The following is a 26,242-nucleotide window of genomic DNA, read 5'->3' on the forward strand; positions in this document are numbered from 1 at the left end:
GTAGTCACCCCTGTTTAAGCATAATATATTAGTTTTAGATCTAACTATTTCCCCTTCCATCTGAATGAGAAATTCAATCATACTATGATCGTTATTTCCCAGATGGTCTCTGACTTTTCCATCATTTACTCTACCTATCTCATTGCACAACACTAGATCCAGGAGAGCATTTTCTCTTGTGGGTTCTTTAACATGCTGCTCAAGAAAGCTATCGCAGATGCATTCTATGAAGTCCTCTTCTAGACTCCCACGACCAACTTGATTTTCCCAATCTATGTGTAAGATTTTCCCAATCTATGTGGAAGTTACCCATGACTACTGCCGTATCATTATTACATGCCTCACTTATCTCTCTATTTATTTCCTGTGCCACTAAACTATTGTTATTTGGTGGGCGATAGATAACACCCACCAATAATTTTTTCCCTTTGTTATTCTTTATCTCTACCCAAATGGACTCAACATTATGCTCTTTAGATCTTATATCATTCCTCACTACTGCCTGGAGCTCATCTTTGATTAAGAGTGCAACTCCACCTCCCTTACCATCCTGTCTATCTCTTTGCACCACCTGATACTCTTGAAAGTTTAATTCCCATTTAGGGTCACCTTGTAGCCATGTTTCCGTGATGGCTACCAAATCATGGGTACCGATTTGCGCCTCAAGTTCACTAACCTTATTTCTAATACTGCGGGCATTCAGATAAAGTGCCATTATTACCATTATTCAATGAATTCCCAGGATGATGCATAACCTTAATCCCAAATTGTTGACCATTTGCTACCACCTTGCCACATCTGAGCTTGTCTATACTTTTATTCTCTCCCTGCCTTTGCATCAGAACCTTTTGGATATGTTACACTACTTTTATCTGGACCATTATAAATGGAGAGTCCAGGACTATTCTCTGGGAAACCTTGCTGATAGTAGGCTGCCTATGAAGAAATTACTCATTTAGTTTTGCTCTCTGAAAAGCCTCCCTCTCCATGCCAACAGTCTGTCATAGAAATGTGAAAATCCGAATGTAGAACATCTACTAGCTTAGTCATTGTGTTGGCAATATCCTGAAAAAACTACTTTGTCGAGCATTTTCCCTTCCCAAAACTGTTATTGCACATGAAAATCAAAATAAAAGTGGAAATAATAAGTGTTGAAATCATTCAATAAGTCAGGCAGATTGTGCGAAAGGGAAACCAGTTGCCCTGTTACTTCTAGTTGCTTGGCATTTTAATTCACCAACCCATTTCTACCCTAATCTTTCTGATTTATGGATGCTGGACCTGAAATATGAACTGTTTCTTTTTTCACAGGCAGAGCCTGATCTGAAGAGTGCAGAGGAGATTTACTAGGATTTTGCCAGGACTTCAGGAACTGAGTTACAGGGAAAGGTTAGACAAGTTCAGACTTTATTCCCTGGGGCTGAAAAAAATGAAGGGAGATTTGATAGAGGTATTCAAAATTATGATGGCTATAGATAGAGTAAATGTAAGTAAGCTTTTTTCCACTAAGATTAGGTGAGATACAAACCATGGGTTAAAAAGGGGAAAGGTTGAGGGGAACTTCTTCTCACAGCGAGTGGTGGGAGTGTGGAATGAGCTGCCAGCTGAAGTGGTGAATGTGGGCTCAATTTTCACATTAAAAAAAAAATTGGACTGGTACGTGGACTGAGTGCAGGTCAGTGGGACTAGGCAGAATAGTTTGGCACAAACTAAAAAGGCCGAATAGCCTGTTTTCTGTGTTTTAATGTTGCTTTGTTGTATGGATTTATGTATCTATCTTTGCTGCAGTCAGGTGTTCCTGCATTTTGCTGACCAAACTAGTGTATAAATTTCTACCTTTTCTCATCCTTCATAAATGAATGTTACATCTGTTGTCTTAGATTCTGTGGGGTCTCCTTCAGAATCCAGAGAATTTAGAGATGATCAGTAATACACGTACTAACTCTGCAGGAATTAAACATACTGAAAGCAGTTCAGAGGTAGATTTCTGTAGGATTTTCTTGTGAGTAAGACCTGATAGGCTGGACCAAATCTGCAGTAAAAAGATGCTTTCAAATACTCTCCTTGAACAAGTACTCATTTTAGAAAATTATGTCAAATTTTGTATTTACCAACTGTGTAGGTAGGAGTTGTATCCCTTGATTACTTATCCGATATCTTAAGTATCATGCTTTCATCCATTTGTATTTGTACTGGGTGCTGTTGACACACCATGCTAGATTTTACCCAAATTGTTATTCCTGTCTGAATCTTCACTTTCTGTTTAAGTTTACCCTTTTCTGAACCCATCACACCTCTCATTGAAATATGATCACCAGACCCCCCCCCTCCCAATTTCAGTTTATATCTCTGCCAGAAATCTAGGTATTTAGTTTTTATATTTCAATGAGATTGCATCTTTTCTAAGAGAATAATTACCTTGGGAAAGCAGCCAACATTTTAAGACTTATCCCACCCCAGCATACTCTCTTTCAAGAAAACTTACTTCACTGCTGTTATCGGACTCCTGAATGAACCGCAAAATAGTAAAATAATGTAACTTTTGCACTGTATCGATAAGTCAGACAGAATAAAAGTAATGCATAAGATGTCTACTTGTTACACAACCTCTATCACTGCATTTTGATACATGTGACAATAAACTAGAACTAGTAAAGCTCCCCCATCCACCGTACCAGATGAACCTTCACTGAAAACCCTCTGTCATGGTTAAGGAGGAAGAGCAGAGGTAAGGGACTGGATGGGTAGTGCCGCATGGATTCAATGGGACAAATGGGATCCGTCTGAGCTATTGAGTCTGAAAAGCCTGGGAGATGGATAAAAGTTGGGTGGAAGAGGTTCTTTTCCACTTTTTGATGTGACAGATTGTGTTGTGTTTGTATATAGATATGTTTCTGGGAGATAAATTGGGGCAGGTTTTTAGTGTACGTCGCATACAAACACTTCAAAAACAGATCTCATTTAAAATACTGGAGCTCTACTCAAGCCAGACAGGGTGGCGCCTGGGGGCCTTTGCAAAAACTTTGGGGAGTGCCCAAGAGACTTCACTAATGGATTGTTGTTTTGAAAAGTAACAGATGAAAGAGATTGGAGGAGTAGTTTGAAGCCACAGGCTGTCTGGGAGTGCAGTTTGTTGATATAAGAGGATCATGTGGTTTTTGCAACCAGAGAGAGAGAGAGAGAATTCAGTTCTGCAAAGCTATAGTCAACAGCAGCAGCTGGGACTGGAACAGGACAAGCTGGAAAGCTTGTGGAAAAACCCCATATGGAAGATGGGTTGTGAGTGCTTAGTTCAGCCTGGTCAAAACCCTTGTGATTCATGCAAGAGGAGAGGACTGGCTGCCTAATGTTTCAGTTGAAATAAGTGAAACAGAAAGGAATTCTGTGGTGACCTGAAAGAAAGAGGTTATCATCTGGCAAACCCTGATGGGGCAAGTTTCTTCGGCAGGACACTGACGTGGCTGATTAAAAGGGATCAGCTTGTGTCAGGAACAACAATTTTCTCTCTGAAAACTGACAAAAACCTTCCTGAGTGGTAACCCTTAACCTTTCAAACACCAAAGCCTGGTGAACTTAATAAATGTTAAATTATGTGCACAGCATAAGAATTGCCTGCAACCAGTAAACTTGGAGGAATGAGAAGTGAGATTAGACTGTGAATCAAAGAACCTTTTTGAACTTACCACACATGCGCTTGGAATTAAAAGGTTAGTTAAGTTAATAGTGAAAAGTTAAAGTTTGATTCTGTTTTCATGTTTAAAGATAATTAAAAGCAACTTTTGTTGAAGTAACCATTTGACTTGGTGAATATCTATTGCTGCTAGGTTTTGGGGTCCTCTGGGGTTGTAACATTGTTAAATGTTGTAAACACAATAGCCTTTCAATGTGCTTTTACTGTTGAAAATTTTAGCTTATTTGTCTAATCACAGGGATTCGTTACAGTTTGGATGTCTGTGTGGATGAAGTAAAAGCTCTAGCCTCTCTGATGACGTACAAGTGTGCAGTGGTTGGTAAGTGTTGTGATCAATATACTGAATCTCTTGAGCCTTTTAATGTATTGAACAGTTTGAATGTGATATTGTGCCTCTCGATTCTTTTTGGAAAAAATGCGTTTTTGGAGTCGCTTTCAGAATCAAATTCTGAGAAATATTTTGCAGTTAATCGCAATTCCTTTTCCAAATCGATTGGATTGGAACTAGTACACTAACCACGTGATGCATTGGTTCAGATTGCAAAGATTCCTCCCAGTACCTATTAGTGTCTTTTCTTTCCATTTATTCCATTTTAAGCATTCAATGCATTGTTTGTGTAGTAGTATCCAACACAATTTGAAATGAGGACCTAATAGGAGCAAGAGTTGACCATCTGGCCCATCGAGTCTTCTCCACCATTCAACGTAATCATGGCTGATCTAATGATAGGCTCTTCTCCACCTACCTGTCTTTTGCCCATATCATTTAATTCCCCTATTTGTCTTAAATATTTTTACTGTGGAAGTAGCCTCCACTGCTTTAATGGGTAGCAAATTCCACAGATTCATCTCCTCCTGGGAAAATCATTTCTTCCTTATCTCTGACCTATATCGAGTACCATGGATCTTCTAGTTCTAGTTTAACAATATGTAAATTGTCACATTTTCCTATTGAGTACGTTTTTTGATTTGTAGAAGAAAATCCTGTTTAATCATTGGATGAGCATAAACTCTTTTAGAGTCTGTATTTCAGCTTTTTACAAAGTAGTCTGAAGCTGGTAGTGATGGGGAAGAGAGATCAGGCTGAGGACACGTAATTTTTTTTGTGTGATTCTGCTGTCATGTGCTAAGCCGGAAACCGGATTTCTCCATTTTCTCTTGTCTTCTCTGTGATCCAGATGTTCCCTTTGGTGGAGCTAAAGCTGGAGTAAAGATTAACCCAAAGATGTACTCGGTGAGTATTTGCAGATCTCTTAGATTTAGCTTTGCCTTCTTTAGTACTGCCCCTGCATGTTGATAATTTGGGAAAACTTCCCAAATGATCCTTGCATCTGTAGACATTATCTAGTTGGTCAAGTTGGACTCCAATAAAAAACGATACAAAATTCTAATTAAAAAAAAATGTAGATATGCAGCATTGTAACAGGCCCTTCGGCCCATGAGCCGGTGCTGGCCAAATATCCCAATTAGCCTACAACTCCCATACGTTTTGAAGGGTGGGAGGACACTAGAGCGCCGGGGGAAACTCACGCAGACACGAGGAGAACGTACAAACTTCTTACAGACAGCGTGGATTCGAAGCCAGTTGCTGGCGCTGCAATAGTTGTTGCGCTATTTTCTTTGTCCTTTGCGATAGATTGAGTTTTTCTCTAAAAACTTTGTATTTCTCCCTTGATTGGGTGGACAAGGATATTTGTGGCAAGGTGTGGATGACAGAAATAAGTGCTGCAGTGGACAGTGAAGAAAGTTACCTGTACCTATTAGTGTCCTTTCTCTCCATTTATTCCATTTTAAGCATTCAATGCATTGTTTGTGTAGTAGTATCCAACACAATTTGAAATGAGGACCTAATAGGAGCAAGAGTTGGCCATCTGGCCCATCGAGCCTTCTCCACCATTCAATGGGGAATGGGGCTGAGGAATGTCAGATGCAGTTCAACTCCAAGTGCAAGATGCTGCATTTGTGTAAATTGAACCAGGGCTGACAGGGCTTGGTCCATCAACAGCAGGGCCTAAAATGTTGTGGAGCTGAGGTGGCAGCTCTTTAAAGATGGCAGCACAGGTAGAGTTGTGAAGAGACAGCATTTAATTTAAGAGTTGGAATGTCATGTTGAAGTTGTACAAGATGTGGGCGAGGCCACATTTGGAATATTGTATGCAGTTTTGGTCGTTTAGCTATCGGAAAACTGTTGTAAAATTGGAAACAGTACAGAAGAGGTTTACAGAATTGTTGCTAGGATTAGGGAAGTTGAGTTTCCGTGAGAGACTGGAAAAACTAGGCCTGCTTTGCCTGGAGCATAGGAGATTGAGAGAAATTGTTGTTTATTACCATCTGATTGCATGAGTACAACCCAACTAAACTGCGTTCTCTTGTCCTCGATGCAAAAGATGCAGATGCACAACACACATACGAACAAACAATATGAGCATCTCGGATGGTCAGTGTGAGCCGTTCCTTTGGTCATTCAGCATTCTCACTGCCTGCGGGATGAAGCTCTTTCTTAGCCTGGTAGTGCTGGCTTTGATACTCCTTTATCTCTTTCCTGATGGGGGTCCTCATCAATTTTGCCTGCCGTCTTCAAACAACAGTCCCGGTGAGATCAAGTTGATGGATGAGGAGGAGACTCCAGCAATCCTCTGTCACCCTTATGGTCCTGTGGATTGACCTCCAGATCAACTTCTCTGCAGCAACCATATATCACAATGTGATGCAGCTGGCAAGGACACTCTTAATAGAGGTCCTGTAGAGGTTGACATGGTGGTGGCCACTTCAGTCTTCTCAGGAAGTGCAGTCCCTGTTGGACTTTCCTGACAAGGGAGGAGATGTTGTATGTCCACGATAGGTCACTAGTTCAGTGAACTCCATGGAACTTGGTGTTCTCTATTGCTGTGTAGTGGAGGGTGGTCGTTCCTGGTCCTCCTTAAGTCCACGATCATCTTCACCTTGTCCACGTTGAGACTCGGGTTGTTATTCTCACACCACATCACAAGATTTACCACCTCTTCTCTGTAGCGCGACTTATTGTTGTTGCTGGTGAGGCCAACGACTGTTGTATCACCTGTAAACTTGATGACCCAGTTGGAGCTGGATCTGGCCGATGCATTTGTGGGTCAGTAGCATGAACACAGCCCTGAAGTGCACCAGTGCTCACTGCGACGTTGCTCGACATTCTGCTACCAACCCGGACAGTCTGTGGTCTTTCTGCTAGGAAGTCCAGAATCCAGTTACAGAGAGGGATGTTGAGTCCCAGCAAGGACAGCTTCTCCACCAACCTCTGTGTTAAACATAAAGCTGAAGTCAATGAACAGCAGCCTGGCATATGAAGTCTGTTCTCCAGGTGGGTCAAGGAGGAGTGAAGTGACAAGGTGAGAGCATCATCAGTAGAACAGTTTCTTCTATAAGCAAATCTTATTGAGACTTTTGCAAACATGAGGGGTGTAGAAAAGGTGAATAGTGACAGTCTGTTTCCTAGAGTAGGAAAATCTAAAATGAGAGGGCATAACTATAAAGTGAAGAAGGTGGGATTGAGAAAGGACGTGAGGGGTTAGTTTTACTCATAAGGTGGTGGGCACATGAAATGAGCTGCCGGACAAAGTGGGAAAAGCAGGAATGTTAGTTTCCTTCAAGAAACACTGTTTGGAAGTGACTGGGCCTAATGTGGGTAAGTGGGACCAAAGCAGGAGAGTATGGACAAGCTAGGCCTGTTTTCGTGCTGTGGGACTCTGACTCCAAAACAGTCATGAAGTGAGGCTTACTAAAATGCCAGAAACCCAATTTGAATATCATTAATCTTACTTCAACCATGTGGTTTCCTGTGAATTTTCAAATCCAAAATGGCGAGTTCTCTACATAAACCGACACCTTTTTGATTCCTTGAACTGGTTTCTTGTACTTGCACTTTTAACCATTTTTAACATTGGCCATGTGTCGTTGGGTAACAATTTTTAATAAGCAAAAATATTAGGGCAGCAGCATGACACCACATTTCATAGGGCCAGGTACCAGAGTTTGACTGAATTCTCCAGATGCTCCTGTTTCCTCCCATGCCCCAAAAAATGCTAAGTGAACAGTGCTGGAGAAACTCAGTAGATCAGGTAGTGTCTGTTTTGGGCAGTAGCCTTTAGACAAGGTATTATCAAAAAACAGGTAGGTGTCTGCTGAATGACCTGGTGTGTTTCTCCAGCACTTTTATGTATTACATTACAATCGCAGGGTCTGCACACTTTCCATTTTAACTGCTAAGTTAACTGACTTTTGTAGAATACTATTTTTAGTGTAGTATAAAGGCAGAGCAAGTCAACAGGGGAATGGATGGCCATATGAGGAAGGGTGTCAGAGTACTGAAGAATAAAGAGAGGGTGAATGGGATTATTCTCCTGGGCCAAATGGAGGCTCCCTCTGTTATGAGCACAAAAAAGATTGCTGGAAATTTGGAATAGTGTTGAAGGTACTCGGTCAGCAAGCATCTACAGAGTGAGAAACAGATTTGATGTTTGGACATGAAATGTTAACACTTTTCCTCTCCACAAATGTTTCTTAATCTGCATGTTATAGCCAACTCTTGCTGTTGATATCAGATTTTGTTTGCTCATGCTCCTATTAAGCCCTTGATGTTTACTGACATTTAAGAAATGTAAGACTTCAATTAATAGGTTACCTAAATCATCAAAACGGAACTTTCTGAAGCTGATTAAGTACTGTTATATAATTACTGTCATAAATTGGGAAATGCAATGGCCAATTACTGTAGTGCACACAGATTAATTCTCCAGCTCTAATATTGTAGAGCTCGTCGAAAGAACCAAAGACTTGTTGATCCAAACCAAGGCTTTTATTAGCAAAAGACCGGAGCTCTTCACAGGTGGCCGACCAGTCCGGAATGATCCGACCTGGCTAGGGACACAACCCTTTAAGGCCCAAACAATAGGTGTGGCTTAGCTCTCAGCCAATCGCTGTAAGCACAGTCTAGATACAGTAACTATATACACTATGTACATTGGTGATAGATCTGTACTATCACAAATATAATGTTAGAAGATCTTCAGTCGTTCTGAGACCACAAACAAGATTATGCAACTTGTCTCTGTCCATTTGATAACAACAGACACCCTTTATTCTGTTTAAATCTCATCTTTGCAAACTTAGATGTAGATTATTTGAAGAATATTTAAATTTGCCTAACTGATTTCTGGCTAGGCAAAATATTGTTGACCTTGGTCCTTATCATGTTTTACCCAGTATCCAAAATTGAAATTGGATAAAATTTAATTATGTGTCATTATCAATTTCGCATTTTATATTTCAATGTCAAGTCCAATTGAGTACTAGGCCACATCTTTCCATCTTGAATAATTTTATACTTCAACCAAATGGCTTAAAAGAACACAAAAAAAAATCAAAGGAAATAGAATCAAATGAAATATTATGTGAAAATTTAGGCTAAATTAACTATTATTTTCATACTGGGCATTTTGCTCATCACTATATTTTATTTTATACCTTGTTCTTGCATTTCTTAGCACAGCAACTAGCGCAGCGCTGTTACAGTGCCAGCGACTTGAGTATGAATCTGGTACTGTCTGTAAAATGTTTGTACTTTTTCCCTGTGTCTACATGGGTTTCCTCTGGGTGCTCCGGTTTCCTCTCATTGTTCAAAATGTACCAGAGTTGTAGGTCAATTGGGTGAAATTGTCCGTGAACTACTCTTTGCAGATGATGCCGCTTTAGTTGCCCATTCAGAGCCAGCTCTTCAGCGCTTGACGTCCTGCTTTGCGGAAACTGCCAAAATGTTTGGCCTGGAAGTCAGCCTGAAGAAAACTGAGGTCCTCCATCAGCCAGCTCCCCACCATGACTACCAGCCCCCCCACATCCCCATCGGGCACACAAAACTCAAAACGGTCAACCAGTTTACCTATCTCGGCTGCACCATTTCATCAGATGCAAGGATCGACAATGAGATAGACAACAGACTCGCCAAGGCAAATAGCGCCTTTGGAAGACTACACAAAAGAGTCTGGAAAAACAACCAACTGAAAAACCTCACAAAGATAAGCGTATACAGAGCCGTTGTCATACCCACACTCCTGTTCGGCTCCGAATCATGGGTCCTCTACCGGCACAACCTACGGCTCCTAGAACGCTTCCACCAGCGTTGTCTCCGCTCCATCCTCAACATCCATTGGAGCGCTTACACCCCTAACGTCGAGGTACTCGAGATGGCAGAGGTCGACAGCATCGAGTCCACGCTGCTGAAGATCCAGCTGCGCTGGATGGGTCACGTCTCCAGAATGGAGGACCATCGCCTTCCCAAGATCATATTATATGGCGAGCTCTCCACTGGCCACCGTGACAGAGGTGCACCAAAGAAAAGGTACAAGGACTGCCTAAAGAAATCTCTTGGTGCCTGCCACATTGACCACCGCCAGTGGGCTGATAACGCCTCAAACCGTGCATCTTGGCGCCTCACAGTTTGGCGGGCAGCAGCCTCCTTTGAAGAAGACCGCAGAGCCCACCTCACTGACAAAAGGCAAAGGAGGAAAAACCCAACACCCAACCCCAACCAACCAATTTTCCCTTGCAACCGCTGCAATCGTGTCTGCCTGTCCCGCATCGGACTTGTCAACCACAAACGAGCCTGCAGCTGACGTGGACTTTTTACCCCCTCCATAAATCTTCGTTCGCGAAGCAAAGCCAAAGAAAAGACATGGGTTTCCTCTGGGAGCTCCGGTTTCCTCTCATTGTTCAAAATGTACCAGAGTTGTAGGTCAATTGGGTGAAATTGGGCGGCACAGGCTCATGGGCAATAAGGCCTGTTACTGTGCTGTATGTCTAATTTTAAATACATTTCTCATTTTTTATGTATAAGCATAAATACTCTGGTCTACCACACCACTATGTTGATATTTTTTGTATTTCTAATATATCGGATAAGTTTTTTTGAGTGATTTGTGCAAGTAACTTAGTGAAAGAAGCACATTGAGTTGCATGAATCTTAATTGGAGTTATTATTTGTAAATGCTTTCAGTTAAGTTTTGAATTAACTGGATAAAGAATAAAGTTTGTCCAGTATCTTGAGTTAAATTAGCTTGTATTTAAATTGTGAAATCAATCTTGTAAACAAATGTCCAGTTTGTTTGGAGTTTGCATTGCCCTGTTTCATACTGTTTCACTATTGCAGGATTCTGAATTAGAAAAAATCACAAGAAGATTTACTATTGAGCTGGCAAAAAAAGGTTTTATTGGTAAGTTTATGGAGAATTTTCAGCTCTCTCCATTGTTCTGAACTTTATAACCCATTGTGAAATATTCTTATGGCAACAATGCATCAGAAACTCCCCTGTTCTCACTGGATTGCATTAAGCAGTACTAGTAGACTAATAGAGGGATAGATTGGTATGTATTTTAAGCTGTGCTTGCCAATTTCATTTCTGCCCAGTGGATCTGTAATGGCTTTTTGAATGTGGAACAAGAAAATTGTTTAAATCTCATCTTAATCTCAGAATAAAGGGTCCAATATGCAGGTTGGTATCTTGGGACATTGAGGAGAAAAAAAATCCCTGGACAAATGAAGGTTTGGAGGGAGGAAAAACACAAAAATCTGCAGACACCATGATTGAATTAAAAACAGAACGCTGAAGAAACTCAGCAGGTCGAACAGTGCACTTTATATAGCAAAGATAAAGATACATAACCAGGGATTAACCTGGATGTCACAATGTAATACCCTAATAACTGACAATGGTCCTTGGGACACCATCGCCAGCATAAAATCCTAGCTACGGCTCATCTCATCTCTAGCCCTCCCTCCAACTAACCATTTCTGAAGCTAATTCCAAGAATTTCACTTTTGCTGAGGCTGATATTAAAAGCAGGCAAACAATGAAATGTGGGAGATTTTGTCACGATTTTATTTGGTGAGCTTTTCACCAAGAAATACTCTTTTGACTCATTTATTTTTTTTTCATTCATTTTGGGCTTTTTGCAATTGTCCAATTAATTGGGACAAAATATTGGAACCTTTATCTGAATTGAATTTTTAGTTGCCTGCTATTCGGTCCAATAGAGAGTCATTTCCTCTCAGTAATGTCTTTGTTGCCGGCCTTTTTTGTCTAACTTTTATTTGAATGTGCTGGGTTTAAATGGTTTGCTTACAAACCCTGGACCTATATCTATGCTGCATTTAGAGTGAGCGGTGCCTGATATTCACTTGATTGTTTTCCAACAGTGGATATCGTGAACCTTGGCTGACATCAAAACATATCTTGTTAACTTTGCAACATATTGATTTGGTTTAATCTATTGATTAAAACAAAGGCTTAAAAGGTGCAATAATATTTGTGCAGAACATTATTGCAATGATTTCCTCTTTGGGCATCAAGGGAAAAAGACCCACTTCAAACCTTGTGTAAAGAAATATGGTTGTTGTCTGGCTACCTCACTGCAAAAAAATCCTCGTTCTCAAGCATGTTCAGTCGTTTCACCAATTGTTTTCCTTCCATTACAAGGTCAGAAATGGGAATTCAATGTTTTGTTCTGTTTGATATTCCTCATTAAGTGAGGCAGCCCATGTCTGAATGCAGAAAGGTCTGGACAACATTTCAGTAGCATGTAACAATTGCAGCACAAGAATCGAGCAATGGCCAGAATTTCCAACCACCTATCCCTGATATTCTGAAGGATTATTGTTATACTTCTGAGGATTATAATTTCAACTGGATAGTCAGATGAATAAATTCTAACAAGCCACTTCACCATCTGAATGATTAAAGCCAGAAATGTGATGGTAGTCACATCTTGGCCTGGACATTACAACTCTGGCAACCCTTGAAGCTCAATGACATTTAGTTCATTTATCTTGCAAACTTTCTGGCATCTTGCTTTCATCACCTTCATTATTGGGATACTGTTATGGTGTGTACCATCAATCATGAACAGAATCCTCAAATCCTGGGAAGTCCAATCATCAAGAAGCAAGGACAGCAGATGTACGAGATCACCATCATTTGCTAGCTCTCTTCCCAGCTGTTGCATTGTCGATGGATTGGCATTGTCACTCTTGCCAAGGACACGGAGGACTGGAAGGGTTCAAGAATGACTCGCCACCATCTCAGCGCAGTTGGGTTTTGTATGAAAAACTGCCCTTGCTGATGGTGCCCCTGTCCTGAAAAGCAATTCAGTAATTGATTGGTGAAATGAAGCTTTCACTTTTTCATTGTTTGTTTTAAATATTTGTCATTCTGACTTTTGAACCCATTAAAATGGTTTTATTAACCCTTTGGATTCCATGTCCCTAGGTGCTCTCACACTGCCCTTGAAAACCAGTATTTAATCGCCTTTTTACCATTTCACTTACCTGTGTGTACATGACAAACATGGGATTTTGGGGGTAGTTATTAAGGTAGAATCAGATGCATTTTGCATTGGCTCCATTGTAAATGTCGCACTGATCTGGCTTGGTTCAGTATGAATACTCTGATCTGACCCGCCTTTAAGCACAGGTCATTGACATGCTAATTTACTGGGATCTCAGAGTGAAAGCACTGCCTGTTTTTAGGGACTACCAACAAGTGCGTATAGTCCATGTTCCGGTTTTCATGGACTACCAACAAGTGCGTATAGTCCATGTTCCAGTTTTCATGGACTACCAACAAGTGCGTATAGTCCATGTTCCGGTTTTCATGGACTACCAACAAGTGCGTATAGTCCATGTTCCGGTTTTCATGGACTACCAACAAGTGCGTATAGTCCATGTTCCGGTTTTCATGGACTACCAACAAGTGCGTATAGTCCATGTTCCGGTTTTCATGGACTACCAACAAGTGCGTATAGTCCATGTTCCGGTTTTCATGGACTACCAACAAGTGCGTATACTCTGTGTCCCCATTTTTTGGGTTTTGTACTCGACCAACAGCTGGTTCGTACTGGCGTTTCTATTGTTTGTATTTGGACTCAATCTGGAGTACAGCAGGTTGATACATTCTTGGCAAGAGTGACTTTAAGTGAAACAAAGTCAATTTTATATTACGGTAATGCGCCACTTAACATCCACGTTAGGTTCTATGGCATTAGGTGTTATGTGATATGGACACTGTGCGAACATCATATTATATAGTCAGCAAAGCTACATGGGATACTGTTAGTGTACCTGTAAACTTTTTATTTTTAGGTAGGGATCAGTGTGGGGACCCACACCGGGCTATAGGGAGAGATGGAGGCAGTGGGATCAGTGTGGGATCAGCTGATACAGGGCTGTGGGGAGAGAGAGGGGCAGTTGGATCAGTTTGGATGTATAGTATACAATTCCTATAGTTAGCGATTACTTTTTCTAAACTTTTGCAGATTTGCTCACAGTAACTGAATAATTATTGGACCACAGATGTATGCGGTCGGACTTTGCCTGAATGGACATTAAGCGACGCATACCTGTATTTATTCTAATCCAACATTTTGATGAAATGGCATTGAATGAAACAGACTTGCTGTATATTATCATGAAAGGTTAAAAATGGGTGAAGTCCAAAGGGTTAAATACTGGATAGCATAGAAAATTAAAATAATTTTGAATTTTATTTCCCCATCTGAGACTGGATTTATTTCTCGCCATAAGACCACGTCTAATTTTTATACAGCATATGGTATGTGATTGTCACCCTGATGGAACAGTAACTCTTCGTGCTAACCTGGCAACGGGATATGTTTGTCCATTAGCCAAACAGCTTGAGAGTAATGTTCCCTAAAGAGAAAATAGTTTGAGGAGGAGGCCAGTGGATATAGAGGTGTCCTCTTGTTGAATTCAATCAGATACGGGTTCAATTTTAATGTGAGAACTTCTGTTTACCCTCTTAGGACCAGGAATTGATGTCCCAGCCCCTGACATGAGCACAGGTGAGCGAGAGATGTCTTGGATTGCTGATACTTTTGCCACTACAATGGGACACCAGGTGAGTGGTCAAGAGGAAGTGAATGCATAAGATCTTTTGCTCCTTCATCAATTCATTAGATGAAATGTTAGAAAGTCTTTAATTATTCAAGACTAGGTTATTTATTGAAATTGGATATGGATTTTACAATGGGCTAATTCTGACTTCCAGATTCTGGATTTGAATCTCTCATCAGCCAAGGAATTTCAGGGCATAAGGTGAGCAAAAGAGAATAGAAGTGGAAAGGGTATAATTAGAATGCTGTCATTGGTATCAGGTGATTGATTAAAAGTACATGAATTATAACAAACAATTCAGTCCTCAATTTCTTAAATCTTGATTTTCCTTGAATCAAAAGATTTAAAATTCGACCAGTGAAACTGAAGCTAGCATTGGCCTGTAGTTCACATTGAGTGGAGTACCATACTACCATGGAGTGCAAGGTAGTCTGAGAGACATTTGTTAACCAACCCAGATTTTATTCCATGGATTTTGCTCATGTAGTTCCATAATATATAACCATATAACTGGCCATGACGGCCCTTCAAGTCCATGCCAGTTCACTTGAACAACTCCACTAACTCCCCCCTCCCGCTCTCTGCCCATAACCTTCCAACCCTCTCACATCCATGTACACATCCATCCTCCTCTTAAATGAAAGAAGGGACTCTACCGCAACTATCTCTTTTAGAAGATCGTTCCATTCTAGAACTATTCCTCATACGGAATAGCATGTATTTTATATGCCCATGTATCTGAAAATCCTTTTGCTACTTACAACAAACTATTTTGTTCAGCAAATTATTATTTCTTGTGCCTATTTACATGATTGCATGTATAGTGCAGAACCATTCTGCCATGAGCTGTATCCTAATATACAAAACAAAGTAGTTGTAGTTGCTGTCCAACTGCTCTGGTCCAGAAAAATCACTGCAGGAGTTCCATAGACAAGACCCAGTGATATTTATCAGCTTCATTAATGAGGAAAATTATTGACTGCACAGTGCTCATTGTCATTTGAAATTCATGAGAGAAGGCTTTGGCAGCATTCAGGATCGGGGACTGAGGTATAGCAACTCACCTTTGGGTCACAAAAGTGGCAGGCAGTGACCATCTCTGAGAGTCCCACCATATCTCTGGCATTCAGTGACACTGCTGTCATCTAAACTCACAAGTTGCTATTGACTATAAATTTTACTAGCCACCCTGTGACTCTTGGAGATGAGATAAAAGGAAAGCTTGGTGAACAGTCTTGTATTTTGTAGGTTGTGGTTCTTTGTCATATATAATTTTTTCCTTTTGATACATGTTCTCTGCCTCTCTGGTTTTGTTAATGAACAGAATGACCGCTATATCTAGGAGCCAGTCACTTGAAATGGTTCGGAACAAACTGACCCTACATTGGCATACTCCCTTTTCTTCCTCATCCCTTGTCTCCTTTCCTCCCCCTCTCCATTCACAGAGCCATGCTGGTGTACTCTCCTTCCCATACCTCCTGCCTGTGGGACTGTGCTCCACTTCCCCTGCCCCACTCCCCACCATTTTGTATTTTGCTCATACCTCGATAAAGGGCTCAAGCCTGAATCATTGGTTATGTATCTTTACCTTTGCTACATAAAGTACACTCACTCTTAATATTAAATGCACCCTTCATATTACCATCACAAAGTTTCCTGCTGTCAACAAACTACAGATCTAAATTGTGAAGCTCCCTCCCAGCCACACTATAGGTTCAGTTCAAGAAGATGCTCAGCAGTTCCTTAAGGGTGAATAATGATATGCTGTAAATGCTGGGCTTGCCAGTGAGGAGTCAATCCTGAAAGAGTTACAATTATTCCTGTTCACTGTATTTGAGGGGACAGACGATCACAGGGAGAATGTACAAACTCCTTGCAGACAGCACAGGATTTGAACCTGGCACTGTGCTGATTGAACATTTTTGCTGTGGGTGAAGTGCATCGAAGCTTCATTATCTTGAATTGTAGGTTGAAAGGACAATGCTGAGAGAGGAGAATATTCTTACCTTGCGAAGAGTTCACGACCAGAAAGTGATTTTATTGAAATTCATTTTTAAGGCCCCAATCAGGATAGATATTGCAGCAATGTTTTCCCTGGCAAGGAAGACTAAGATTAGGAGATTAGTATTTACTTTTAAATTTTTAAAATTGTAAATTTAGAGATACAGTGCGGTAACAGGCCATTTTGACCCATGAGCCAGTGTCACCTAACTCAATTAACCTACACCCCTGGTACGTTTGAAACAGTGGGAAGAAGCCAGAATTCCCGAGGAAAATCCACACAGATATGGGAAGAACGTACAAACTTCTTGCAGACAGCGTGGGATTCGAACCCAGGTCCCAATCGCTGACGCTGTAAAGGCGCTGTGCTAACCGCTATGCCAACCGTGCCACCCCAGAATTGACCACAGAAGAGAAATTTGTCACTGAAATTGTGAATTTGTTGGAACTTCCTGCTTAATCATTTGAATATATTGAAGTCAGGGCTAATAGATTTCAGGAGATAAAAAAAGTTTCTAGAGGTAGGGTGGTACTGGGTGATGGAGCTGTCTTAGTTGTGATAGAGAGGGAGGGATGGCATTGGCAGTAGGGGAAAATGTCACTGCAGTGTTCAGACAGGATAGGAGGGCCTGTCTTCGAGTCTGTAAAGGTGGATCTGAGAAATGAGAGAAGGCTGACCACATTGATGGGATTGTATCAAAGACCATTCAATAGTCAGTGAGAACTGAAGGAGCAAATTTTTAGAGAAATAGCAAACTGATGTAGCAATCCCAACTTGCAAGAGTGCAATACTGGATCTCCTATTGGGGAATGAGACAGGACAGGTAACAGAAATGAGTACAAGAGAAAACTTTAAATCTAATGGTGATAGTTTCTTGATGATTATGGATAAGGATATGTCTGGTCCTCGGCTTGGATTTCTAAATTGTAAAAAAGCCAATTTTGGTATCAGAAAATATCCTGCAACTGGATTGGGTCAGGATGTTTTCTGGTAAAGGTGTGCTTGGTAAATGAAGGACCTTCAAAAGTTAAAGTTTGGATGTGCAGTTTGTTTGTTCATGTCAGAATTAAAGACAAAACTAACAGATGTAAGGAAATTTGCTGATCAAGAGATATTGAAACCCTGGTTATGAAGAAGAAAGTGTATAATAGGTATACAAATGAGGTACGTAAGGAGTAGAAGAAATGCAAGAAAATATTTCCAGTGTGGGTTGTAAGGAGTTTGTATTTTCTCCCCATATTGGCGTGGTTTCTTCAAAGAGCTCTGGTTTCCTTCCACTGTTCAAAACATACCAGGTTTAGGTCACTTGGTTGGCACAGGCTCATGATGGGCTGAAAGGACCTGTTACCGTGCTGTATATCTAAAATTATGAAACGCTTAAGCCAACAATTCTACTCAAATGATAATTAATTCAAAACAGAAATTTGGTTGCTGAGTCAAATTTTTGATGGTCTGAATATTTTCCTGATATAAAAACATTTGAAATGCAGCCAGGCAGCATCTATGGAAAACAAAACTAGTTTCCGATCAATGAGCCTTCATCAGAACTGGAGAAGTGAGGTCTGTGCTAAAGTGGTTCTGTAATAGCTTCCCTTTACATGCTGTTTACCAGAGAATGTGGAATCTTTGCAACTTTTTCTGTGTCCACTAATCCTAGAACTGTTGAACCGGGATATTTCCTTTTAGTTTTACTACTTGTTCATTAGCTAAAAATATTTAATCTATGAATTGCTAGAAGTAGATGTTAGAACTTGGTGAAAGACTGCCTTACAATTTGGTCAATGTTTGGAAAATGGGTGTCAACCAGTAAGATTTAAATTTTGAGCGAAACAGGCTGGGAAATGGGTTGAATTAGTCACTTTGGTACAAAGATGGGAATGGAGTCTGAGCAAAGGACAAACATGTGGTTGGGGGGGGGGGGGGTAGGGGAAACAAATCAATTAAAAAATCTGAACTGTTCTGGACAATCATCATAATTTACAATTATCCTTCCTAATTAAAATGTGCTTGGACACCAGAAACCCATCTCTTCATTTTATTTTTTAAAAAGTGGTATGTTTAATGTTTAAAATGCTATCAAATGTCATTTATTCAGCAATATCCCACATATTAATCATTTCTGTTCACCTGGATGAGTGCAGCAGCTTCACCAACTCGAGTAGCTGGAGAAAGCAGCCTGCTTCCAAAACATTTTCTTCCACACTGGCTGCCCCACCAATAAAATGCACTGCAGTTAAGAAAAGCAAAACCCAACATACTATAAATTGGAATAAAAAATGCAATATTGGTAACATTGGCAGGCTAGGCAACGTGCTTGAAGAGAGAGAGAAAATATGTGTGTGAACATGAGTGAAATACTTTGCTTCTTAAATATAATGTTGATGGAGACACTGAAATGCATTCCTGTGTTGTAATGTGATCTGGTCGAATGCAACACCTCTTAGTGATATCATTTTAGGTGTTAATTAAAGGCACTTTCAGGTGGCCAATTGCCCCTCATGTTTAGGCAATATGTGGCTGTTTTGAAGCCACCTGAATGTGCAGGAGGGGCTCTTGAGGTGAGCTTCGTAAGAATAATCAGCTCAACTCAGTGGCTCCCCTAGCCACCTGAATGCAGCTGGCTGAAAGCAGATGTTAAAGGGTCAGGCTGCTAATCACAGCTGACACTGGGCAGGAGCCGAACTGTGCTCAGAGCCGCATCCTGTGCAGCTGTGTCCTTCGGGTGGCCAGCGTTGCGCTTTAAACGTTGCCACCTGAACAGCAATTTAAAGGGCCGCTTCTGCTTCTTCAGGCGCATTCTTAGCGTAGAATGTGCAAAAGAGTTTTTCCACTGCACTTTCCAATATAATTTTCTATCTCCATTGCTGAAATGTAAGCACAAAACACCTAAAGGTGGACTGGATCTTCTGCAGCCATGAAACTGTCAAACATTAGCTATTAATTTTCCAGGAAAAGCAGTGGCCACATATGATGCAAGACCTATTTTGAAAACACATTGTCGCCAACCTGTCACCTCAATAAGTGATGGTTAGCCAAATCTTAAATGCATTATGTTCTGTACAGTGAGGTTAGTTCTTGAAGCACGATGTATGAATAATCCAGTGGTCTGATGCTTGTCATGGGTACATATTTGGGGTTGCTTAGCTATCTGATGCCCACCTACTGTTTTAACCTAGGTTCAGATATTGTTCTCAGAGGAATCCTTGCTGTCATTTATGTGAAGAACCTATAACTGAGGAACAGTAAGTGTCTCAAAACTGAAGATTCAACTGAAGAGTGTGGTTTTAAGGAACCTTTCATGGATTATGTGCAGGAATTGGCCTCCTGGAGTCATAAAGCAAGGGATAGGAGCTAATTGTAGAATCTGTTGGCAATGGAGAGACACTAGATCGACTACATTTGTGTTTTAAGTTTGCACAAACAATTTTCTGTGGCAGGATATAAATGCTCATGCCTGCGTGACTGGTAAACCCATCAGCCAAGGTGGCATCCATGGGCGAATCTCTGCTACAGGGCGAGGTGTATTCCATGGGATTGAGAATTTCATTAATGAAGCATCCTACATGAGTGTCCTTGGAATGACCCCAGGCTTTGGAGACAAAACGTTCGTCATTCAGGTTTGTGGTGAATTTCCTTTTGTTTCGTTTGCTTCCATTGTTGTTTCTAATATTACTGACTTTTGGGCGTGGTCTCTTAACCATGTGGGAAAATATTTTGTAATTATTTGTACTATTTTGGAGTTGCATGGGTGTACGCAATAAATAATTCTAACAGCCAAATTTGCAACAGCTATATCTAGAAGTATTGCCAACCCCTTTAACTGCCAAAGTCAGCAGTATTTGTCACAGCTGTTGCCTTTGCATGCGTAGAGATTCAGTGCATTATGTACTCTAATAATGGCACATGTGATTCTTATCATTAAATTAGGTTGAGATTTAGAAAAGCCAGCTGATGGGGAAAATATTTATTTATATCGCGCACTAGATTTTAAATTCTAGTTGCAACTTTTTAAAGAATCAAAAGGGCAAAAACAAATCTCTTATTTGTGGAGAATATTTAAAAATATAGCAGTCTGAACCTGTGTTTGGCTGACCTAAGGCTTGCTGTTATCCCTGGAGGGGTTTAAAAACAAAATCTCTTCCATATTATCAGGGGTGTTTTGTTTTGTCATTGGAACCTTGAATTCAGCTGAGAATTTCTTCTGTAACCTGCATTATGTTATTGTATATAAATGGCACGGTTGCCATTTTGGATTTTAGACTTGCTGGATTAGCCAAGGCAACTGGTGGGGTATTGATTAAGCACTGTCCTGGAATAGTAAAGAAGATACCAATGGATTTCTTGGTCCTACTGTTGATCTCATCCAACCTCTTGAGTTGTACGGGCATCTGATGAAAAGCAGCTATAGATTACAGTGTTGTGATGCTAATAGTTATACAACTGTTCTTGAGAAAACTCACTTGGGCGATGAAGTTTAAAAAAAAAAGTTAGTGAGGGGGGAAAAAGGTAAACATTTTTGGAAACACTGAAATCAGATGCTTTTGAAGAGCTTCGCCAATATTTGACTTGTGTTTATATATCACGTCACTTAGGGATTTGGTAACGTAGGTATGCACTCCATGAGGTATCTGCACCGCTATGGAGCCAAGTGCATAGGTGTTGGTGAGTTGGATGGTTCAATTTGGAACGAGGATGGAATTGATCCCAAGGAGCTAGAGGATTACAAACTGGTAAGTAAATATTTAAATTCAAATGTACTGCTGTAAATACTCAGTAGGTGAGGAAGCAGATGTCAGGAGAAATATAGTCGGTAATCATTCTATAGACCAGCCATCTCAACCTAATGACTCTCCTCAAAGTTGATGGGCCCCCTTCCCTGTGAAGCAGTCAAGTTTAGTTGCTTTCTTCCATACTTGTCTCCCACTGCCCACACAAATTTTTTAAAATAATTTCAGTCCACGCCCCTCCCCCTTAAATGTCCTGTGGCCCCCCAGGAGGCCCGTTGAGAATGCCTGCTTTGGACCATTAACTTTTAAAAAATATTTTATTTACAAATTTAAAAAAAATAATTATATTACATTAAATTAAAAAGTTATTTCAAAAAATTAAATATGTGGTATATTTTTTAAAAAACCTTTCCACCCTTCCATCTCCCCTCCCCCCAAAAAAAACTCCTAGAAAGAAAAAAGAAAAGGAAAAGGGAGTAAAGAAAGAAAGACCAGAGAAAGCCGGGGGGATAGAGCATTTGTAATCATAGTCTATGAAGGTTACCAAGAAATGAGGTGTTCAGAGAGTCTAATGAACTTACAAATCCACATTTTGTCAATATGGGTGCCATATTTTCCAAAATACATATGTTTCGTAAACTGTAAGTAATCTTCTCAAATGGTATACAGCTACGAAATTCTGCGTGCCATCTTTCCATATCTAAATCTGTATCTGACTTCCATGATATTGCTATACATTTCCTAGAGACTGCTAAAGGAATTTGTACAAATTCAATTTGATACATAGTTAATTTTAATTTGGGCCTTGTTACCTTAATATTACTCAATACTAATAACCTCGGATCCTGTGGGAACTTGACCCAGTAATCCATTCCAAAAAGTTACCAACTTTCAGCCAAAAATATTTAATTTTAGGGCACCGCCAAGTAGAATGTAAAAAAGATCCAATCTCGCGTCTACACCTAAAACATAAATCTGATAAAGCAGGATTCAATCTATTTTTGTAGAATCACATATAACTGATGCAAAAAATTGTATTGAACTAACCTATTGAACATTTATAATTTTTGTCATATCATTCTTGCACAATTCCATCCAATCTTTCTCCTTTGGATCATGAACTTGAAATGTTAACTTGTTTCTCTCTTTACAGATGCTAGCTAACCTGAATATTTCCTGCAATGTCTGATTTTAGTTCAAATTTTCAACATTTTGTACTTTTCTCATAAACAGTGTTGAACATAAGAACTGGCAATTAAAAAAAAAATCAAATTTTCTCCATTTACAGCAGCTTGATTTGTAAAAATGTTTCACTCTATTGCTGGATGCAATAACATTTCAGGATATCTTTGAAGGAACCTCCACTGAACAAAGGTTAAATTTAATGAGAATGTAATTTTTTTTAAAAGGTTCTGGAGATGTTGGATATGGAGCTTTTGCTGTACACAGACTGATTCAAAAGGATTTTGAATTCTTCAATATCATGGAAGTGATTTCTGATCTGTTGATTAGAGCTGCTCAAATCTTTCCTAATATAGTTTAAGGCATCTGAATCCATGGAATTTATAATTTTAATAAATAACAATTCTATAACTCTCATGTCACCAAAATTACAAACAAATATCCTTTGATAAGATGGATCGTCCCCTTTCTCTGCTGGGTATACTCTGTTCTTTCCTCTTTCACAATCCCTCTGCCTTTTTCTGTTCATTTCTACCCACATTTCATAAAATCCCTCACTTCGCTTCCAGTGAGTTCAATATGCCCTTCACCTCTTCCCTCATAGTTTTCATTATATTGTGGCGGCCCATCACCGCGGAGATCGAGCCGGCACATTGTGTGGCGTGCGCGGTAGTAAACAGCAGCATAACACACCGTAACACGTCCCTTAACACAGCGAACTGGTGCGATTGAAAGCTGGAGCAGTACAAGACGAGTAGCCCTAAAATGGCACTGGCCAAGATGTCCAGCTAACAGATCAATAACAGGCTGGGGAAGGAGGGTATTCACATACAAGAATGTTCCCACCCGCTATTGTTATTCATGCAGCTGAAGTCAGCCAATCAAACAAATGGCGAGAACTCCAACTATATAAAAGGAGCCTTTCCAGCCTCAATAAATCTCAGATCTTAAAAGTGTATGTTTCTTTGTAGCAGTCGGCTACAATGTCACCTTTTCTTATCAGATTTTAATGCTGTTAGCCATTAGCCCCTTTCACACTGGCATCGTTTAAGGATCCAGTGTGAAAGATCTTTAATCGACACGCAGGCATCATCAGGCGCCAGGGATGATACTAGGTCGTGCCGATTAGCCCAATGTGAAAGGGGCACTAGGTAGCCTGGGACAAATTGGTGATATGCTGATGACGTTTTTGCAGGAACATGAAGGAAACAAAAGATTGAAAAGATATAAACTTTGCCGACATATATAAACCTTTAAAAATTTTAAAAGATGGTAGGAAAGTCACAGTGGGAGAGAGATAGCAATATTGTATCTGCCTTCTGTAAGGTAAAACATCATGAGATGGGAATGTGTAGGGAGTTACCCTGTACAAGGCTGTAACAAGAAGGGGAGGTGTCCTTGTACTCCTGTTAGGTAAAACATCATGAGATGGGAATGTACGGGGCAGTAACAAGATGTGAATGCATCCTTGTACTTACAAGATAAGAGAGACATTGATGGATTGAGAGGCAGGAAGCTAGCAGGGAAAGGATAGCAACAGTTTTAGTCATTGGACAAGTAATGATATGATGATGTTCTAAGCACATATCCAAGGGTATAAAAAATCACCATTTTGCTGATAACGGCAGAATGCATTCTCCGACTAACATGTTTAGTCGCAAGTGTTACAATCCGGTAATAAAGAACAAAGAACCCTGATTTCGACTCAGCCTGGTGTTTGTCTCACTCATTCATGAACAAAGCAGACCTAACACTTCCCAGAATTCCGTGTGGCAGTGAAACCCCTTCCACGAGTGTTCCATGCAAACAAGTTTTTCTGCTGCATGGAATTCTGGGAGGGCAGGACCGCCGTCGCTCTTTCCCATGGTCTTTATAAATTGTGCGGCTATACTTTTGCATGGTCTTTTATAAATTTATAAAGGTTTTTATAGGTCAGCATAACAGCAGGGGCTGAAGGGCTAATACTGTGCTGTACACAGTGCTTAATTATGTTATAATTAGGCATGATTAATTTTGTTTCAATATAAGATCATAATACATTGATCAGGATTTAGGATAGGTCCACCATCGCTTGAAGCGTCACTCAGACCTCTCTGGTTGGATGATAGAATCCCCTATCCCTGGGGATGCCCTGGATGAGTGTGAAAAGGCACAGAACTGGTTAGCAGTGATCCAGTAAGAAAGGCAAAAACACTTCCTTAACTGGTTCACTGAATGGTCAATCAACTGGTTAGCTAGTGTGTAAAGGGCTTTTGATTCCACTTACCACCTTCCTTTCTCCTCCCTGCATGACTAGTCTTCCTCCACCTGACCCTGCCTTTCTTTTCTCTTGCTCCTCTCTCTCTTTGGCAGCTGCCAATCTACTGGCTGTCTCCCAATTCCTCCTCCCCATCTGCCTGTCATCCTTCATCCCTCCCTGGCTCACCTGTATTCTACTGGCCCCTGTCTAACTCCTCTCATCCTGTCCTCACACTGTCTCTCTCTACTCTGCCTTGATGAAAGGTTCTCATCTAATTGCTGATTATTTTTCTCCACTGCTGCTTGACCTGCAAATTGATTTGAGTTTTTATTTTTCTGTCTGGTTGTGTGCACAGGCAAATGGAACGATTGTTGGATTTCCCAAAGCTCAGCAATATGAAGGCAATATCCTGGAGTCAGAATGTGACATTCTTATCCCTGCAGCCGGTGAAAAGCAGATGACGAAGAGTAATGCAAGGAAAGTTAAAGCAAAGGTGAGAAGAAATCTTGCAGTGAAGACAATATACTTTTCTTCTGTCCCAATTGAAACATTATATTTATGATTCTTGCTCCACAGGCAGTACTTTTCCTAAGTAGTTTTTTGCAAGTTCACTCCAAGATTACATAGCTTTCTCCTTCAATTATGGTTTTTTTCCACAATTTTCCTGACATTGCAGTCTAAAAACCATAAATGACAATGGAATGCATGCTTAGTTTATGAATTTTGTTTTTGTCTTAGTAAAATTAAAACCCAGCATAATTTTGGAGTTCTTCAACAAAGTTTGTTCTTCCCAAATGGCCAGATGTTTAATTGACTACTCTTACAATTTTTGGAAGTAGTGCAACACGATTAAAACAGAGATTCTGGAATTTGTTAATGTAACTGATAGCTACTCTTACTCCATTTAAAATCAACGAAGTTGTGGTAAATTAGTATCAGAACTGAACTGATCAAAGGCGACTGGAATTTCATAAATGATTTCAGACCAGGTTGCTTCCATGGGCTAAGATTTCAAAGAATAATTCATTGTAATGTAATTGCAAAACCCTCTGCAACGACAAATGATGAACAGGCCCAATAGATGTAATTTAGTCCTTAAAACTGAGTGTCATTTTTTTTTTAATATAATTTTTTATTTTTCACACTGTGAACCATATACGTTTCTCATTAAATATACACAGTGGCATTTTCTCCCCTTTTTTCCCCCCTACCTTCCCTCCCCCTTCCCACCCCCCTCCAAACCCATTGAATGATCAACATATAAAATACAATAAAACCATTAAACAATAAAAATAAACAAGAAAATTGTGTCATCTTCTTTTACACACTGGATCAGGTTATTTTGTCTTCTCATTTTATCATTTTAGGGGATGGAGGTCTGAGGTAAGCCTTCTCTGTTGTGTTCCATGTACGGTTCCCAAATTTGTTTAAATAAAGTGACTTTATTTTTTAAATTATATGCTAT

At 40.2% G+C, this 26,242-nt stretch overlaps 1 protein-coding gene across 1 annotated transcript in view; it reads left to right on the forward strand.

Moving 5' to 3' along the window:
* The window catches only part of glud1a (glutamate dehydrogenase 1a), a 77,107-nt gene that overhangs the window by 24,243 nt on the left and 26,622 nt on the right, over positions 1–26,242 (forward strand). Inside the window, exons 2-8 of the mRNA XM_069885737.1 lie at positions 3,930–4,010; positions 4,870–4,925; positions 10,869–10,932; positions 14,537–14,631; positions 20,067–20,246; positions 21,222–21,359; positions 25,133–25,270. Of these exons, the coding sequence (XP_069741838.1) occupies positions 3,930–4,010; positions 4,870–4,925; positions 10,869–10,932; positions 14,537–14,631; positions 20,067–20,246; positions 21,222–21,359; positions 25,133–25,270 (752 nt within the window). The remainder of the gene's footprint in view (positions 1–3,929; positions 4,011–4,869; positions 4,926–10,868; positions 10,933–14,536; positions 14,632–20,066; positions 20,247–21,221; positions 21,360–25,132; positions 25,271–26,242) is intronic.

This window comes from Narcine bancroftii, chromosome 6 (assembly GCF_036971445.1).
Source record: "Narcine bancroftii isolate sNarBan1 chromosome 6, sNarBan1.hap1, whole genome shotgun sequence".
Classification (NCBI taxonomy): Eukaryota; Metazoa; Chordata; class Chondrichthyes; order Torpediniformes; family Narcinidae; genus Narcine; species Narcine bancroftii.